This window comes from Salarias fasciatus (genome assembly GCF_902148845.1).
Source record: "Salarias fasciatus chromosome 23 unlocalized genomic scaffold, fSalaFa1.1 super_scaffold_20, whole genome shotgun sequence".
NCBI lineage: Eukaryota > Metazoa > Chordata > Actinopteri > Blenniiformes > Blenniidae > Salarias > Salarias fasciatus.
In genome coordinates, this window is record NW_021941230.1 from 6,924,835 (window position 1) to 6,945,513 (window position 20,679).

The 20,679-nt window shown below is 44.0% G+C and overlaps 1 protein-coding gene across 1 annotated transcript in view; it reads left to right on the forward strand.

Annotated features, from left to right (window-relative positions):
• The window catches only part of LOC115383847 (receptor tyrosine-protein kinase erbB-4-like), a 267,754-nt gene that overhangs the window by 239,837 nt on the left and 7,238 nt on the right, over window positions 1-20,679 (forward strand). The window contains exons 21-23 of the mRNA XM_030086039.1: window positions 13,166-13,321; window positions 16,972-17,047; window positions 17,139-17,285. Coding sequence (XP_029941899.1) covers window positions 13,166-13,321; window positions 16,972-17,047; window positions 17,139-17,285 — 379 coding nt within the window. The remainder of the gene's footprint in view (window positions 1-13,165; window positions 13,322-16,971; window positions 17,048-17,138; window positions 17,286-20,679) is intronic.

A 20,679-nucleotide genomic window follows, 5' to 3' on the forward strand; every position in this document is an offset into this window, starting at 1 on the left:
AGGTTTCCCCAGTTTTTCGACCGCACATACACACCCGCGCGCGCGCACACACACACAGATATTTTCTGAAATCAGCAGACATCTCCAGCCACTGCTTACTCAGGGAAAGGAAAAGTTAAAATCTCTGGACTTCTAAAATTGGCTTCTGATCCCTGGCTGTCCGTTAATATTCTTGTGTGTGTACACAGGTGTGTTCGACTTCATGTCAGGGTGTGTGTGTGTGTGTGTGTGTGTGTGTGTGTGTGTGTGTGTGTGTGTGCGCGTTTGGATTTGCATCCCGCGGCGACTCCCCGGAGATGCTGCCCGGTGTCAGAGAGATCCAATCTGGTCAGCTTAGTGCGGAGCCCTCGGTGTCATTCACTTCCCTGCAAACACTCCTCCGTGCTGAGCAAACACATCTCGCCTGTACTCATTAGCCGGGCCTTAAAACCCGCTTCCTCCCTCCACCGCCGCCACAAATCTTTCATCTTCCCCTGGCTGATGGGATCCATTCTTTGCTTTGAATCAAATCGCCTGCCTCCGTCGCCCTGGTGTCTATCACGCCGTCGCATCTCGGCGAGGGGGGGGTAGCGTCTCGGTGGACTCCAACGCGTGCGTGTGTTTGCTGATGAAGCTGACCTGGTTTTTGTGGTGGTTTATCCAGCGTGGGTCATACCTGTCAACAAACCGCATCCATAGCTTCTGTATTGCAATGCTGCTTGACGCACAAAGGTTGAGATTAATGGTTTCGGTTTATCAATCTATGACGAACATCGATGTCCTGATAATGACCTTATACTCTGTAAGTTTTTAGTTTGTTTTAGTGTTTGATCATTTAAAAACGAAGTCGAAATGTGTACAAAGATGAGCTTCAGTCGGGACGGTTATGGGAGTCAACATCTTTTTTTTTTTTTTTTTTTCAGAAAAAGTTCTTTGATTTTCTTGGGAGGATAAAATCGCTGGAGGCAAGTTTGCCATTTCGAACTATAAAAGCACGTTTGACACGACTTTTTGCCCCGAATATTTGCAAAGTAAAGAGCGTATGCACGCTGTTTATCAGATATGCGCCCTTTATCTTCATTTTTGAGAAATGAGTCAGTTCTTGAGTCTTTTATTGAACGCAACTCCAAACAGATGCTTAATTGGCTGGAAAAAATAAAAAAAAAAAATACCCGTCTTTACTTATATATGAAGAATTATAATTTAAAAAAAAAAAAAAAAAAAGCCTCTTTAACATTGTCATCGTGAACATGGCAGATGTTGCTGGTAGTTGTCACTCTGGTGTTATGAATAAAAGGTGTTACAGTTGGAGCAATTAAACATGAAAACAGCGTGCCGTGCTCCGGAAAGCAATTACGAACCAAAGAGCAACACGCTTCCTGTCGACAACGTCCATTTAGATTTCCGTTAACGGTTGATGAGGCAACGTGATGCCGCCTGGGGTTGATGTGGGAGGTTTTTTTTTTAAAAAATATATTTAACATGCGTCGTATTCATCTCCGACATGTTGCACAAGTTTGACGCGTGTCAGAAAACGTCAAAACACGGCGGATCGGTGGCAGCTGGTGGGAAATAGGAGAAACGGCTACATCCAATTTATGTTCAACTGGAGCGTTAAAACCTCATTTTTTAAAATTACATTTTGAAAGTCGTAGCATTCATGCATAAGGGTGCATTTTGAGAATCAATAAGAATTTGAAAAGCGTGAGAAAATAAGACGTGAAAAATAAACTGTTTCTGTGTGACAGTTCACCTCTCTAGTGCTTAAAATCTGCTCCTAGATTGAAATTTAATACTTAAACAGTCAACAATGAGGTACAACAGTGTATGAAAACACTTAAAAAGCATTTACACATAACAGTTGTGTTCGGAACCTTTTTAAAAAAAAAAATGGTTGCCAAGCTGGAACTTTTCGAAAAGGCTTGGAAATGATTCCGTTTCCGTGGAAACGGTTTGGAAATACAAATTTGTCACAATGCTCGGGCTCCAGAGACACTGCTTGTGCGAGTTGTTGGACAAGTTTCTGAAAGGAAAACACGTGAAGGACGAGTTCTGACTTGAAAAGGCTGAAATCTGGTCTTCTTTCTGGGGGATCAAGTCAAAACTCAACGCCAGACTGTGCCATCTTAAAGAAAACATTGAAGAAACAACTGAAACCTTTGCTTCTTTCGTGTATTGTGAGTCGGCCATCGTCGGTCTGACACACACAAAGTGCTCAAGGCCTCTGCACACCTGGTGTCCTGTCAGGTTCTGAGTTTAAGTCTCCGCCGTTGTTTGAGAAAGCGAAAGACTGTGGATGAAATCATGAGTGTCACAGCTGCACGATCCATGTTCTACATCACTGTGACCTTCAGAGTGAAGCTCGTTCTGGATTTCAGGATGAAATGCCGCTGAAGGCGAACTGGAGCGTCGCGGTCGCCACGTGAATCGAACGTGTTGAATTCCTTTGATTCGCTCCTCTGAAGGACCGGGATAATATATACTTTAGCATCCGTACTGGCGGGAGAAGCTTTGAAACAGCGAGCGGCGGCGCCGGTGTGGTGAATGATTGATGTCTTCAGCTCCGTATACATTCAGTTTCTTTTATTCCAGTGTATATTTTTCCCACTAAAACACATTATACTGTTATAGTGAATTTATTACTGTCAGCAGGCTATATGGTAGTGATCCATGTTCAGCACTTCATTTCCCCGGGGCTTCATTAATAATGCAGTCCCACAATTCTTTGCATCTCGGAGCTTGTCGGGAAGCACATCACGCAGTGATTACCAAACAACCCATAATGCAATCTTACATGAGGAAAAAAAAAAAACAAAACCAAACCAACTAATGTGCACCCTGAGCAGTTTTTTTTTTCCTTCTTCCTCCAACGCATTCTCAAATTCCCCCTCTCTCACACACACACACACACACTCATAGATATATAAATATATATGGATCAGTCCCCAGAGGATGGTCATGTCCCTGCTGATGCAACAGAATGAGGAAACTGGACGAAGGAGGAGAGTGTGAGGTGACGAGGGAGCGGGGCGGCGGGGAGATAAGCCCCCCGGGTCTTTCTAATTATCTGTAAGGATCAGCAGTGCTCAAGGATGCATAAGAGGAGGGATTTGACTGCCAGATCCACCGGGTAAGGAAAGGCCTGATTGGATCGGTCACCTCTCCGCACACACACACCCATTAGCCGTGACGCCCGGCCGAAAAGCCGAGGCTCGTTAGACACAGGCGTGTACGCGCGCGCATGCAGATGAACGGCGGCCGGGGGGGGGGGGAAATTCGCCGGGATTCTCCTCCAGACGCTTCCATTCCTGCTGGTAAAAGAAAAAAAAACAAAAAAACAAAAAATGAAACCCCTCTCCTCTTATTATCAAAGTTCTGAAGATGTCACTTTAATAAAACAAGCAAAAATAATTCCGCCGGCGTCTGATACGAATCAATTTGGAGCAATCAGGTTTTCATTTCCCTCATACCAGCAGCCTTATTATAAACAAACAAGAGGCAGTGTATTGAAATTACCCTGTTTTGTCACACAGTAAACCAGAATAAATCAACAGAAGTTAAATTACTAACAAAAAAAAAAAAAAAAAAAAAACAGCGAAGGCCGCTGATTGCTCCAAAGTCACAAATCTTTGAAAGGACTTGAATATTGTGGCGCTCCCGGATCCTTCACAATCCGACTCAGTCGAGTTTGTAATTTCATGCATATGATCCTCCTCAGGCAGAAAGTGCTCACATAAACCAGCTGAATGCTTTTTATTTCCCATCATCGCACGCGTTACCGGCGACGACACCAGCTCCCCTGCCGGCCTTTACGGCGCAGGTCCGCTCCCGTTGCCATGGAAACATGGCAGCGTCTTGACTTTATACCTCAGGAAGAACACTTTTGTACTTGCGTGTGTGACGTTTCAAGTGGAAACGCATCGTTGCCTTTCCCGCGGTTTCCATGGCGACAGAGTGGGAGCGTTTTCTAAAACTTGCCTTCTCAGTGACTTCACCCGAAAACGTCCCGCCGCCCGTACAGCACAGCATCCGCATCCATTCGCTGTCAGCAGAACAATGGGCCGATCCTCGCGAGGAGTATCCGGTGGGTGAGCGCGGATCGAGAGACGGCTCCTCGCCGTAATTATCCGCTGTGATTAAAAATTACAACTTCTCAACGTGACAGCGAGCGGCGGACAAATTACAGGCATTACCGGGGAGGCTGAATGCCGAGAGAGAGCGCGGCGCTCATCCGATTCAAATCAGATGTCCTTATTGTTCCTCGCTCGCCACCTCGCCCTCCGGCTTCCTCTCTGCCGGCTTCACCTGTCGGCCGATCCGCCGATGAAACCCGTCATTATTGTCCTCCCGTCCGCCCGTGGACTTCACGGGATCTAACTGGAGTGCTGTTAATTGATGCCTGGATGGTGTCGCCACCCCTGCGCGGACATTTGGTTTCCATGGCTGCAAATGTCAGCCTTTGTTGGGCTAATTATCGATTCACTCGCAGGCCGTTCCTTCTTATTCTCCCGCAGGTTTTACAGTAATATCACCGTCTTCACTCCAAAGAGCTGAAATTTATCTGACTGATCACAAAGTTGCCGTTCTCTTTTTATTTATTATTTTTATTTTTTTTTTTTTAATTCCATTGCAGCAGCCAAAAAGAATTATTGACATTTGCTCATGTAAATTTGCCAGCAGCGGTCTTTTATTGCCTGCACAGTGACATTTTGGAAAGGATCTTTGTGTTCCGCTGGGGAGCTCAGATCACGGCAACACGGCGCGGAGATTTTTTTTTTTTTTTTTTTTTTTTTTTTAACGTGAGGTTAGCTCTCTTGAGGAGAGAAATAATTAAGGACGGGAGCGGGAAGACATCTGATAAGTTCCCATGTTGTTTCGACAATCCATTCCCGCCGGGGGAATTTCACCCTCTCTTGCTTCGGCTTCCTCACCCTTCACACACACACACACACACTCACACACACACACCCAAACATTCAGGTTGATAGATAGGTACAGTTTTTCCTGCTCTTTGCTTCTACAACGGCTGAATGAGGAGTAAATGGGGCTGCACCCCGACTGCTGCGCCGTCGCCGGGCTGTCGTTATAGATGTCACATTATGTCACACTCAGCAGCATCGTTCATTAACCATCCAAACCATCCGGCAGCTCAGCTCCAGCTTGTTTTTCCGTTTTGTTTTTTATTTCTGGGGGATAATTCAGTACAGTGGTTTCGTGCTTTTAACATACTGCATTCATGGACAAGGTAAGATAGTGGGATTCAAACCCTCCAACTGAAGGTCAAATAACTTTATTTATTAAGAAAAGCAGGTTAGTAACACCAACTCGTGGATGATGAGTCTTGGTCAGAAATACTTAAACACTGAAACACTTTTTGGCCAGATAGCACTCAATCTGTAAAATCTAATATCCACGGTATTATGCTATCAGCTTGAAACATCCTTACATACTCACGTCCAATCCGGTTCAGGGTCGCAGGGTGCCGGAACCAATCCCGGCTCACAATGGGGCGAGAGCAGGATACGCCCTGGACAGGTCACACTCATCTTTTGCAACATAGCTTTGACATGTTGGAAAATATATCGAAGGTTTATGTTGCAAAATCCTTCTGAAAATTAGACTTGCTTTCCCGTCTCTATTTGATTTCCAGTGTGTGACTCGCATCAACTGCTGCACTGTTTTACTGGCAACTGCTCGGCAACACGATGGGAAGCAAGACTCTTAGCAGCTCCGCTGTTTGTTCATGTAAATTGGCGGAGATGTTGTGACCTTAAGTACATAGGATCCATATAAGTCTCTGTGCAGAAGGCGCAAGGCTGCAAACCAACATCGACTCTGTGCGGTATTCAGGCCCTCGGGCAAAACTGAATCAAAAAGCACTGCTTGGACTCGCAAAGCTCGGCAGCCCTTTGTGTGTGTGTGTGTGGACACAGTTTGACACTGGAGCCACACATGCATAAAAAAACCATGGACCATGAAAGCATAATAGAACAGAACATGGATCGGTTTATGTATTGTCCGCTCCTAAAACTCCTTAAACTAAAATTAAACTTCTATATCATTATTTATACTGTTTTTTTTTCTGCTGTGGGCTCTTTTGAATGCACTTGATTAAAGGGACTGGCTCCTTTCTGGGGTCTATTTTTCTCTTTCTCCCCACAAACGAGCCGGGTGTGTTGCTCTCGCATGCTTTGGGGACCGCCAGCTCGGTGGGAATGCCTTGCGCTCTATCTCCGGCGCCGCACGCGGCACATGACAGACGACCACCTGCACCACCTGAGCGGAACCCATTGTACGCGCTCCTTATCGCGCCGGGCCCAGTTCTCGGCGTGCGGACAGTCCCGTATTGCTGGCATTGTTGCTGCTTCCTCACCCATTCGGCGGGGGGGGGGCGGACTGGTGCCACACGTGGGGGGGTGGGGAGGGGGGTGGGGGGGACTCTTATCGCTCCCACTGGAAACAGACACGTCACATTTTTATTCCCTTTGGAAAACTCTGTTTCCCCCTCCTCCCTCTTCTTTTCAAAATGGAGTCAGTTTGATGGATACTGTAGAGAAGAGTATCATCATTAAAATGATTTATACCGAAAACGCGCACGGATCTTATTTGTAAGCGCTTCAGCAAAAAAAAAAAAAAATGCTCGATGAGTCCAAGATCCGGCTTTTCAGTGTGTTCCTCGCCGTACTCCATCATGTCCGTCCACCACTTACCTTCCAACCGCTCCCCTTTATACCGAACATCTTTTATTCCGCAGCATCTCCCGGCACCGACCCCCCCGCTGAGGTTCACCGCTCCCCGCAGCTTCCACGCTACTCCAACTCCTTTTTTTTTTCCCCCATGCTTGGTTTCATCCTCTTGTTTTCCCGCGTAACTGAAGACTCTTTAGTCTTCTTTGCTTCCCCGCTCGAGAGAGAAGGTGCTAATGGGTCGCAGACCAGCCCTGACCTCATCTGTTGCGTGCTTTAGAAGACTTTTTAGCCCCTGTAAACAATTCAGAACCCTGCAGAGATTAAAAAGACCTTCAGCCGCAGTTTAAAAATGAGATTTTTATCTCGCTCGGTAGCACTGGGTCAGAGGAGGATAAACTACAAAGAGTAAACTATTCATAACAAGGCTCTTCCTCTCGCAAGTCATTTTGCTGAAAGAGAAAAGGAAATCATTGCCTTATTTTCCTACATGCATGAGGCCGCGTCTCAACGAATGAAGGGGAAAAAAAAAAAAAAAAAAACATTTTCACTTCAAAGGTAGCAGTGAAGTGGCCACGAATCTCCAATTAAAAGGTCAAAACTCTGATATCTGCTCATTGCTCCTGTTGTTTCCACGTCTTTGCTGAAGAGACGTTCAGTCTTTGAAGAGGGGCTGTTCTCGGGCCTCATCCCCTCCTTTTAAGACGGATACCCATCGTATTTTGGAGCGTTTTTTTTCTGGATAGATTGAGGCATCTTTGAGGTTTTTACACAAATGATCAAGTGGTCCTACTTAGCTTGTTCCACGGAAGATGTTAGACCTGATACCGCAGTGTTTTCCAGTCAAGGCTTTTTTCGCTCGTATCGCAGGTGAGTCAATGGGTGAGGCGGGCATGCAAGCGGAGCTGCTGTTGCCATGGTTACCCGCAGGTTCAGATGCTCCGGGCCCTCGATTCGACGCGTTACTGAAAGGTGCCTCGGGAAGTTCTCCTGGAAACAAAAAGTTGTGTTTACACTCGCCAAAACACAGCGTGTCCTTGAGGTCTCGCAAACAAGGTTCAGCGCCTTTCGTTCCTCATGAAACATTTACTGAGCGGATTTGTCTTTTTTTTTTTTTTTTTTTTTTTTAAGCTCCAAACATGCATTGTTTATGTTGTATTTACATCCAGGCAGTGTCTCTTATTTTCTTTTATTGATGCATGGCTCTTTCCCGTCATTACTGCCACCAAAATACCGTCATTTCAATGAAAAAGACAGATCCATAGAGCCAAAAGTGGTAAATAAATACATAGAAAGTCATTTATATTGAATACGACACAGTCGTTTTAAGGCACTTTAACTTTTTTAGAGGAAGAAAGCAGTAGAACCAGGGTCTGTTTTTGTTTGAGGACAGAAGAGAAAAGGATAGAAAATGGACAGATTGTTCAGGTTGATTCAAACTCTGGATTGGGTAGGAAATGATGACGATCAATTCCAAAACTCCTACCAGCAAGGCCAGGATAACAATCTTCCATTTACATCGATAGCATAACTTATGCAAGGAAAAATGCAAAATTTCATATGTACAATATATATGAATGTTAAAATGGCAGTATGCTCATAATAATAGTCAAAAATGTGTTTTCTCTCTCTCTCTCTCTCTCTCTCTCTCTCTCTCTCTCTCTCTCTCTGCAGCACATTCACAGACCAGTAGAGAGTGGGTGACAGCAGTGACTTTGTCCTAAAGCACACTTTTGCAAAGGTCTTGACCAGCCAGCTATTGAAAAGTTACATGTAGAAGAGTTATCTTTTTTTTTTTTTTTTTTTTTTTTTGGGGGGGGGGGTGTGTGTTAGGAAAAAGTTTTAATATTTCAAAAATAATGCCTCGGTACTCCATCCTCTGAGGGCTTGAAACATCCCCCCAGTGTCATCCTGGGCGTGCAGCAGTGCTCGTGGGCCCTTAACCTTAATGCTCCGGTGTAGCATGTGGCTGAAAAAAATCTTTGGCTCGCCTGCGAGAGCTGCCGGGAGTCGCTTCAGAGGACACTTTCAAAGCAGGTTCGAGTGTGTTTTTCCCAAACACTGCAGCCCGTTCCTCAGCCGGATTAATGCATGCAAATGCACTCCCGTGAATTAGCTAATTGCGCCGTTCCATCACGCGAAACGCTCAGGTTTTCTCTCACGCCTCGAACTCTTTGCATTTTTGCATTCCTCGTCCCTCGCCGGAGTTCGGACGCTACAGTCTCATCGTTCGGCTTCGCAGTGTCGCGGACTCCGAGATGCACTTCTGCTAAGTCCGCAAGGGCTCAGCTCTGTCTCACTGCAAATTCAGCAAGTGCTTAAGGGCTATGATGTGAACTTTAGGAGTCTTTTCGTGTCGACTGTTTGACTGCGAGCCTGCAGACTTTTCCCAAACGAAACAGACACACTGAAGCTACAGCTATGTCAATAAAACATCCAGTCACTGCGCACGTACTTAATTTTGTCAGCAGGAAAATGTTGGACGGCTTTATTAGTTTCCAGTCTTTTATTGAACTTGTGAAAAAGACCACACATGCTTTATATATATTTATATATAATATACATCACGGAGAACATCTTTTCTGGAAAGGTCAGCTCCGAGCAGGAGTTGAACTTTGAGTGCTGAAGCCTGGTGGAACTTTCAGAGTGCTGCTCTCCTCCTCTCGGGCAGCTGCTTTTTTTGCAGGAAAGTGATGACTCAAAGAGAGCATAAAGCAGTTTTTTTTCCCTTCTTTTTGGCTTTTGGGGACAAATGCTTTTCACAATTAATTCAAACTGCTCTTGGAGCTCGTGGGAAAATTTCCAGCAAATTTATAGGTTCTACCTTTCAACAGCTGGATCTATAGACCTCTGGTTTAGGGACCGATCATGGATTTTTTTTGAGCTGATTGGTTAAGACTACATTGTCCGTTGGTCGGAATTGCCATCAAGGTGATGACGGTACTCAGGGAGCTCAATAGAATGTCAATTCTTCCCTTTCAACCGGATTTTTGCCAATAGTCCTAGCTTTTTTAAATGTAAGTCGGGTTACACTGCAACCAAGGACAATTACTCTTAAAGCTAGTGAAATTATCTGCCCATGCAGCAAGTCAAATTTACTTAAAAATAGATCTTGATATAAGAACTTAAAATCAAGAAGTCAGTCTCTCTAGACGATGGTTTCAAGATGAATGAACTTGATAAGATTTTGAGTTTTTGCTGCGTATTTGAAGGTTATCTTCTCAAGGACTGCAAGCCAACACACACACAGTGCCGGCAAAACTCAAAGCAAATGGTTTTTTGGTTGTGGTACCAAATATTTCTACCAATAATTTCTGGTCAATCATAGAATTTCCCCAATCAAACATAGCCAATATGTGCGCGATGAGTTTTCTTCGTCTCTCGCCCAAAAAAAAAAAGTGTCTTCTGTGGCTCCTATCACCGTAAATATGTGAACTGACCCCCAGAATGCTTCGGAAGTTTTCGCTTGTCATGTGAACGGGGCCTGAGTCGAGGAGATAAAGCTGCTGCAGAGTCCCAACAATTTCCGTCTGCGAGTTTTCCCGCCACCACGACCTGTACTGATCTCCAAACCTGGCAGGTTTAATTACCTCCCCTGCAGGTTCTGGTGCCATCGCCAGGCTATGTAATCGCAAATTATCCAATCTCCTTTCTAATTTCTTATGGACCTCGGCACTCTGGGGGATCGTCCCAGTTAAGCAGTGTTAAAGCAGCACAATCAGCGGGACCCTCTTGACCCGAAACACCGGCTGCCCCCCACTCCTCCGCTGGGACGGCGGTGTTTACTGCCCAGGGTGGCTGAAAATTAATTGGCTCCTTCAGCTGTTGTACATTCCCCCCCTGTCAGTCCCCTCATTGCCCCGTCACTTTAAGTCGAAGTGTATTAATGGACTGTGTGGGCCATTGATTCCTAATTTCTCACGACGTCGGCATTGGGGATAAATATTTCGCGGCGCGGTCGTCTTCAGGCTTATTGTAATCAGCATTGTTATTGATCGTCTGCCCAAACCTCCTCCAAGTAATCTATTTTAAATACACTTTCAGAGAAAGAGGGGTGTTTTGGGGCCTTGTCTTGGAACATTGTCTTCATATCAGTGAAGAAAGGCGCTGCGGGAAGATGGAAGGAGAGCGGAGAAGCAGATTGACAGCGAGAAATATTGGTGAAATACGTCTTGATTGTGCGTAGAGGTGGTCTCTGGGTGGTCTCCGTCTGAACACATGTGTGTCTGCACCTTTGTCTGCGCGAGGCCGGCGGATGATGGATGAGGGCTCGGCGAGCCAGACGTTGGCGCTATCGATTTATCCTCACATTTGTCTGGGAGGAGGCGGCGGCGGCGCGGGGCCGAGCATTTCAACACAACGCGCTCCGTCAGCCCCCCCGCCGCCGCCACCACCACCACCCACACACATATACAGTACTGTGTCGCTAAGTATTTCAAATGGGGGATGATTCTCTCGCGCTGGTGGAGGCATGGGCCTTGGTTTGAATTTTTCATTGTCTGCTGCGTACAATGACCGCCTCCCGTCTCACAGAGGTGTTTTTTTATTGATCCGCCCGTGAAGTGGCATCCACTTGTTTAACATCCACTCTAATGCACTTCAATTGCCCCAGCCTTGCCCGTCTGCCTGCTCGTCTGCCTGTTTTGTTCAGCTGTGAACACAGAAGACAGGTAGATGTGTGTGTTCATAAAGGTATCCTTACTCTTCTATTCTCACGTGGCTCCGGTTCCGTCCAGCCCACTGAGCAGCCATATAACAAAGTCGTCTCCACTCAAAGCTTTGTTGTTGCTGTTTGCGCCCCCCCCCCACCCCCCCCCACCCTTTGTTTGCGTTGCTCATCGGGTGTTCATAATCAACGTTAACTGGTAAGACATCCATTCTTCTCCCTGCGCAGCCATCTCGAAAATGGCCCCAATTACAGTGGATACGAAGGCAACGTGTCAGAGAGGCAATCTCAGCCATGACTGAACAAGATGATTCCAACCAGCGCGTAGATATTGACAGGACAACCTGTCAAGGCCGCGCCTGAGTCGGTGTGCACGTGGCGAAGCAATGATTTGAGGTTGTTAAATCATGAAGGTGCGCCAACATGTTGTTGCTGCTACCAGAAAGAAACGTCTGCTCTGAAACCCCATCGATACAACATTTTAAGGTGAAAATGGACTGTTGCTGCATTTTGCGGTTTCCGTTCATGTGACAGCAGCGCTTGGAGTGACTGAAAACACAACTTTTTGTAAAAGCCCCAACTTTGTCTATGTTGAAACGAGGGCAAATGCAACCATTTGAACATTGCGTCATATCTGTTTCCATAAAAACGGTGGAAAACGCAATATTTTGAAAACACTGTGTGTCCGTGGAAATAGGGAAAATACAACCTTTTGATCATGCTTCAAATGGGAAAATCTCAAACTTTATGAAGATGCTAATTCTTTGTGGAAATGTCGGAAAATGCAACTTTTTGAAAACACTCCAACTCTGTTCAGTGTGGCAATTAATGTTAATGGCCAATATAATAGAGATTATTCTGTGAAAAATTCACACATTATTAGTATCAATGGCTTTTTTTTAGTTATTACCTTTAGCCATTAGTGTAAGAATATGTTATTAAAACTGGATAGAAATAGCTATTTTTGGAAGTTTCGTGTAATTGATTTCTTTGAAATAGGCGAGCTTGATGGGAAAGTATTTGAAATGTCATAAATACTTTACATTTATTCAGAAATAATTAAGTTTCTGACTTTAGCATATGACCTGTGAGCAGCATTTATTTTTTTTCCACTATATCAACACTCTGTTTCAAGAAGTGATTTTATTGGGTTGAGTTGAGATTTTTTTTTTTAAAGAAGTTTTACATTTTTGTAAAAACATACATTCAATCAATTATATAATACACTATCCGATCTTTTCCTGTTGCTAAGTGAGAAAATACAAGTAATTTGTTTTTTCTGTGTGCAAGCTTTTGCAGATGACTTTAGAGTGTTTGGAGCATATTTTAACATGACTGCAAGAATTCTCACACTGAAAGGATTGAGATCTTAACCAGTCATACTGCTAAAACCTCAGATTTCATCATTTTTAATCAGTGAGAAAGGTCGACATTGCAGAAACGTGTGAAACCAGTAATACTGCTGACACCCCGTGTATGTGCTCTTCAGTTCTCTCACAGCGTTGAGTTTTGTTCCAGGAATTTTGATGTGAGAGGCACCTCTGCTGGTTTTTTTTTTTTTTTTTTAGCTTCTTGAAAAGTTTCTGACTTTGACACCTCTGAAATGCTGCGAGAGCTACAGAGGATTTTCTGTCTCTATGAGGTGCGGTAACGACGCGGGGATCACGTCTAAATGTCTGTGCGGTTAATGATGATGACGGTTATGACAATAACTTTATGTTAGCGCTGACATTTACCACACGGACGATCTCCTACAGCTTTGAAATAAATGATAAACGTCCCCAAGAGGGGATTCACTGTCATCTGTTTTTTTTTTTCTCTCTCTCTCTCTCAGGGGATGATGTACCTGGAGGAGAGGAGGCTGGTGCACCGGGATCTGGCGGCCCGGAACGTGCTGGTGAAATCGCCGAATCACATCAAGATCACCGACTTCGGCTTGGCGCGACTCCTGGACGCCGACGAGAAGGAGTACAACGCAGACGGGGGAAAGGTTGGTGTAAGTGGAGGCGTGCGCATATCTTTGTGTGTATATTTCACTTACATGCAGTGACTGAATGAAAAAAAAAAACAGGAAACAAACCAAACAGGAACCAGGAAGTAGACCAGGAAGTGATTGACAAAATATAATATTGGCATTTTATATCTTTATGTATAGCAGTTTGATAGAAAGCACTTTGTGAATAAATGCATTAGGTAGACCAGGAAGTGAATGATGAAATATACAAGGAAGTAAACAAGGAAGTGAATCAGGAAGTTAAAGGGAACTAAACCAGGAAGTGAACAAGCAAGCAAACTAGGGCACAGACTGGGGAGCAGACAAGAAATTAAACCAGAATGTGAACCAGGAAGTGAATGATAAAATAAGGAAGTAGACCAGGAAGTGAACCCCTAAGTGAAGGATGAAGTATAGCAGAAAAGAAGACCAGTAAGTAAAAAAGGAAGTAAAGTCGAACATTAAAAACTAAGAAGAAGAAGAAAAAGGAAGTGAACCAGTTAAAAAAAGGAACTCAACCAGGGACTGAACCAGTAAGTATACCAGGGAGTAAACCAAGAAACAGACCAGGAAGTGAACCAGCAAGCAAACTAGGAAACAAACCAGGAAGTGGACAAAAATGTAAACCAGGAAATAAACAAAGAAGTAAAACAGGGTTTAAACCATGTAATAAAGCAGGTAGCAAATCACAAAGTAGACAAGGAAATAAACCAGGAAGTAGACCAGGAAGTGAACCAGCATCAAACTTGTAAAAAAACCTGGAAGCAGACAAGAAAGTAAACCAGGAAGTGAACCGGGAAGTCAGGTGTTTGTTGTGTAATTTGTCACAAATAGAAATGTATAAGAAAGAAAATGCTCACATGACAGTATTTAATCAAAATTAAAGCCGAGCCCACATTTTATGGATTATATACTTCAATAATTTGTGAAGCCCATTTGTTGAAGTGTTGAGAGGCTTAAGAGGATCAATCACAGGACCTGACTTTATAATCATACTTTTTTTGTGGTTGATGTTTTTGCACAAATCCCAACATCTCAGCATGCATTACGTCACGTTGCCCGTTGTTCAGAATGTCAAAGCACATGTTGTGGCACTGTCTGGGTTTGTTCTGCAGCATCCTAAATAAACCGCCAGCACTAGGATGAACGACATGAGCCAACTTCAAACTTCAAATCCAGCGTGTCCACCTCCTGTTTACTGCCCTGAACGCCTCCTTTGCAAGTGTTTACAGCCCTGCGGATGCAAGTGAGGCGCAAGTCGCTAAAACTTCGAACTTAGCCGATCATTTGTGAGCAGCTATATTCAGCACGCCGATTTTCCTCCTCGTTTCCACGGATTTACCACCTTCAGGTTTCTTTCTCCCTTTTATGCGATTACACTTTTCTCCTCTTTTTAGTCTTTGTTTTTATTTCCACTCTTTCATTCAGGCCGGCTGAGCATCGCCTCGAGCGTTGCGTCATCTGCTCCTGAGCGCACGCCGTTTGAAAAGACACATAAAATCCCTAAAATTAATCTTGAATTCGTACCTTTCAATAAGTTCAAACCAAATAAAAAAAAACCTTCAGCTGCACATCTGCTGCATTTTAACTTTTTTTTTTTTTTTTTTTCTTGTCTCACCTTAACCCGCCCATCAGATTGATGATATTTTCTGATTCAGGCGGCGGATCAATCCGATCTGATTTTCCTGAACCTGTAATAATGATTTCCCATGTGTGACTGCAGAAGCATGGGAATTGATTTTCAGCAGTTTATTTAACCTGTAATCACATCGCTATTCAGTGAGAGACAAACAAATAGTTGCATAACTGTAACTGCACAACGTTTTCACGCAGCATTTTCTTTTTCCTCCATTTCCACAGAAGGAAATTAAGTCTATAAATCCGCGGCATAGCTGTGTCTGACGCCCTGTTCAGACGGCGGTCTTTCAAGTGAAAAACTTTTGAAAAACTGTGTTGATTTCAAGAGAAACCGTGGAAACGCTGAAAGAGGTGTCATTAATGTGGTTCTGTGAAAAAGCCACACTCACATGCACATTTCCTCCCTTTTCCAAGGATTCCGAGCGTTTTTAAAACGTGAGGTGTTTCAAGCCATGAGATGGTGTCGGAGCATTGTCAAAAAGGTCCACCTTGGGAGCAGTTTTGAATGGCCACAAGTGTTATCGTCGTGCAAGCGAACGCAAAAAAAATTTGACAGTATCACTTGAAGACCTGGCTTAAATCACATTTACCCAAATTTCATGCATTTACAGTGAAATATTAAGAGTTTAGTCTTAATTCACTGTCTCTAGGAATGGGTTTTCATGCTCTTTTGCTGTTGCTATCATCTGATTTATTGTTGTTGCACATTACTTTCTGTAAGTAATTTAGCCAGAAACATGCCTGGATTTGGATTAAAAGGCTTAATTTAGCTTTTTCTTACCATAATCTAATTAATTGTACCTCTGTCAGAATTTACTGAGAATTCTAACGTCTTCCAATGACACAATTTTGATTCTTCTCAAAGCCGTACCTCCAGCATTGTTGACAGTATCTTAAAAAATTCAAAAACGTCCAGAAATACGAGAGATCGCCCTTTTCTCCAGTCATCGCCGTGGCTCTGGACTCTCCACCGGAGCTTGTTTTGGAGATTTTTTTCTTTCTTGTAATCGTCGACTCTCCGCCGTCCAGCATCGAGGCGCTCAGCTCCGCCAGGCTCTTGTGGTCAAACTTTGTTTTCGCTGCGATACAATTTGGAAGCACTTCATCCAAACAAATAACGCCGCCACGCTTCCAATCAGCTTGTTTTGTTCAGGGACCCTGGCTACGTTTAATCAGAAGCCCCTTCTCCTCCGCCCGCTCGAGACTTACTATGCAAATTGTCCTGATCAACTCCCTTTATTAAATTGGCCTGTTCATCGCGGCGTCTATTCAGCCGCGGGGCCCGGAGGTAGCCACTCCACGCGAGTTCGCGTTTGGCTCGGAGTGACGGACTCCTGGTCGGTGTTCACAGATGCCTCGGTTAAATGAGAGCCGCTGTCGGCCCGTCTCTCAACGCCGGCCGTAAAAATAGACGCGAGAGGTAAATCAACAGAGACGAAAGTGGAAGGTGCTACACTTCCAATCCGAAGCGTTTCATTTCCTCTTCATTTCCCTCAAGAACGTGCGCCGTAATTGCCTTGTTCGGTGGACATGTAGGGGGGAAAAAAAAAAAAAAAAAAGAGAGAGTCCTCTCTGCTGTCAATATGGAAATCATACGGCGGTTCGAAGACAGCAATGGCCGCCGCCGCCGTCGTCTTCGTCCTTGTCGGGAATGTCAAGAGCACCGCCGTTATTACCGCTTCACACCCCGCCTGCTCTAAAGCTACAAGCTATCGAGATAATGTGAGACAAATGGCCAATACAATCTCATTTAGCATCCTAAAAGCTCACTTACTGTATCGATGATCCCCCCGGTTAGGACGCAACCCAATCAATCACAATACTTGGGCATTATCGAGCCGGGCGGAACGACGCTTGAGAGCGCCGTCGATTCCCCAATATTTCTCTGAAGCTCCGGTTACAAAACAGAACGATGGAAAATTGCCTGCATTTCAGGTGTAAAGAAAAATCGGAGCGGTTGATCACGTTTGCCTGTTTTTTTTTTTTTTTTGTTGTTGTTGTCTCCTCAGATGCCCATTAAATGGATGGCTCTGGAGTGCATCCACTACCGGAAGTTCACCCATCAGAGCGACGTGTGGAGCTACGGTGCGTAACGCCGACGGAAACCCGCCGCCCGGCCTCCGTTCGTTGCTCCTCTCCGCTCACATCCTCTGTATCCCCCCTCCTTGTCCTTCAGGAGTGACCATCTGGGAGCTGATGACCTTCGGGGGCAAGCCCTACGACGGCATCCCCACGCGGGAGATCCCGGACATCCTGGAGAAAGGGGAGCGCCTGCCGCAGCCGCCCATCTGCACCATCGACGTCTACATGGTCATGGTTAAATGTGAGGAGAGGAAAAAACGCACACTTCACACTGAGAAACACATCACGGGCGCACGAGCACGCATGATGCAAGGTGCGATCGGCATCAGGCAAGACGCACCTGGGCGTGTATGTTTTTTTCAGCGCAACACGTCTCTGATATCCGACGTGAAGCAGAGTGTGACGGGCAGACTTCAGAAATCTGAGCACATAGAAGAATAAATATCTTCGCTCGTTCCATCTTCTGCACCACTTTCTCCTTTTCAAGGTCACAGTGCATTGAAGTCAATCCCAGCTAACTCCGTTCGATCACATTCACGCTTATTTTAAAATTATTTTTGGACCACCAAATACGTCAATGGTTTGAGAAAAACTGCATTTTTTAACTTAAAAAAATCAGTTACCGTGTTTCTGGAAAACAGTTGTGACGAATAATACCGGAATATTTCTGATGATGGTAATATTAATAATAATAATGGATTAACTCTGCATTTCTTTTTCAAATTCTGCTTTATTTATTCTCTGTTGTCAAATAATATGATCACTGTTAATATTATGTTTATTTTTTATTTTCATCTATAACATAACAGTGTGTAACTCACAGATTCCATCAATAATATGTTTAATTTTATTATTTTTATCATTATTGAGTTTATTCATTTCCATTTTCTGTTTATAATTAATAGGGTTTTTTTTCACAGTTTATTTTTATTTAGGTAGAAATATTTTTTTTCAAATATCTGATCTAAATACACCATAGCTTCAGAGAAATATAATTTAAATATTTATCGTTGGTGAGTTTTTTCTTTGTATTTAACTTGTTTGAAATTTTTCTTCACAATCAAGCGATGAACTCAAAGACATGTTTTGTTATAGAATAAGCGCAGTGCGTTCAGCTACGTTTCTCATGTTTTATTCCATATGAGAAGAGCTGAATGCGTCTTTCTAAGTCATTGTAATTTGACACCAGCCTCGTGCTGCTTCACAGCTGTTATTGTCCTGATGTGTAGGATCACAAAGAGGCTACACTCCTCACAGAACATAGCCGGGTTTATGTTCAGCTGGAGGCGTCACAAAGGCTCGTGTTTTTAATATTCATCTGGTCGGATGCGAGCCGAAGTTGCGTCGTTAAACCGGTACGCTGGTTTATGGTGCGCAACGCGCGGCTCGTCTCTCACCAAGGGACTCTGCGAGTGTCATCTTCCATCTGGAGCGCCACACCTCCTCCCCGGATGACTCTCCGTCCCGACTTCTCCCATTGCTCTCCCAGCTTGTGCTCCTTCCCCTTTTTCCTGGATCCGAACCCCGGTTCTGGTCCGCATGGCTACGGAGGGATCCACCCTCACATATTTCCAGGAAAGCGTCCAGACTCGGATGCCAAACCCGACTCCGGCCGGCGCCAGCTCCAGGCTCCCCGAGCCAGTCTGGCCATCAGTCCGCCCTGCGCGAAGTCAACAGTGGAGCGACTTTACTGTCACTCACACAGAAAAAGCCCCTCGTGTCCCATTTTCGTGGAATTTCAAGTGAAAACGTCATTTTTTTGCATTTCAGTTTCAGAAAAGTTTGTTGTTCACACTACAACGTTTTGTAAACGTGGAGAAAGAAGGTTGTTCTTGTAATAAAACCACACAAGTTGTGTTCAAGGACGCTTCAACAGGGAGATGGGGAATTGAACATGCAACATTTCGATGGAGAGACAACCCGCTGCACCAAACCCAGCCAGCGGTTTGTTCGAATGTCATCGCGATTCGCACAGCAAAGAGATTAAAATGCCAAACCTGTTTGAAAGAGAATAATGCGATCCAGCTTTAGAGCTTGGTATCAAAACATATTCCCATGACAGAAAAAAAAGAAGTTAATCCAACCGAAATGTCATATCTAATAGTTGCCAATGGCTTTTGACAAACACAGACCCAGGCTGCAAAAGCCCCGCAGACATTTAGTCTAAAATAACAATGGTAGCGTTTTCAGAGAAATGTAAATGGGTCTGGACAATGACTTGAAGGACTTGAGGTCAACGGGATTCTGTCAGAGCTCCCCGTCTATTAACGGAGGGATGTGAGATGTGCCGCTGAAAGTTTGAAGGTAGAATTGGTGTGATTGATTTCCATGGACATGAGCAAAAACAACAAAATAGGCATTGATCAGGAGATGACAAAAAGCAAATAGCAGCGGAGCGTCAGCTCAGGGCTGTGAAAACAAATCAGGGGAATATATGGAGAGATAATTTCTCCATAGATGGAGAAATGCTGCGTTATTGATGAGTTAGTTGTTTTTCAAGGCTTTAATACAGCTATGAGGTGTGTGTGTGTGTGTGCGTGTGTGTGTATATGCATGTGTGTATACATATATATCAATAATACACCAGAAATATGAATAAAAATTCAAAAATCCCTCGTAATATAATCGATATATGATAAAATATATTAAAACTACATCATATATTCATCAATAAACATGTGAAATGAAACAAATGTAGAAATACAGAAACTAAAAATTAAATTTTTTGGTAAAATATATATATGTGTAAATAAAATCATTGAGTAAATAACGTAATAATAAAATATAGATTTTAAAAACTGAAAATGATGTAATTTGATGTTGTCATTGCAGCAAAGGCTGTTTCCTTTAATTATCAAGTTTACCTCAATATTCAATCAGAAACCTCTTATTCGGCATGCTTTTTCAATCCTAATATTTCTAGTAAAGATAAATATATTTTAAATATAGATATGTTCTTGAAGATAAGCTGAATTACAATAACAGCCCATTGAAATCAGTTGGTACTTGCATGAATGAAATTGGAGCTAATGATTTAAATCAGGGGTCTCCAGCTCGCGGCCTCTCTGTGAGGTCTCTCTCTGACAAAATAAATCAAAGTGATGCTTACGCAGCAGGATAAAAGAAAAGTGAGGAACTCAGTGCAGCCTAATGTAGTCTGCAGTCACATAGCGACTCCTGTCCGTCGGCAATAACAGTCCCCCCCGGTAACCCGGACCAATTATTGGGTGGCACCGTCATTTGTGGGTCATTGGTAATTCCATTGCATGGCCAGACCTCCGCTCAGGAGATACTTCACCAGCTGAGTGATGCCTTTGGGAATGCTGGTTTGCCATGGAAGAAATTTGTTGGACAAAAAAAAAAAAAAAAAAAAAAAAAACTGGTGGCACTTGTTCAAAAACAAAATGGAAGAGGAGGCCATTGTCCATCAGCTGGCCCTTTGCAGCAAATGCCTGAAGTTTGAGAATGTGACGTCTGTCGTTGTGAAATGCATCAACCAGATCAGATCCAGACGGTTAAAGCACCGAAGGTTCCGTGCTTTTTTTTAGAGAAAATACAGTCAGAATATGGGAATGTGCTGTACTTCACCGAGGAACGTTGGCTCAGCAGGGGGAAATGTATTGAAAGGATTTTTT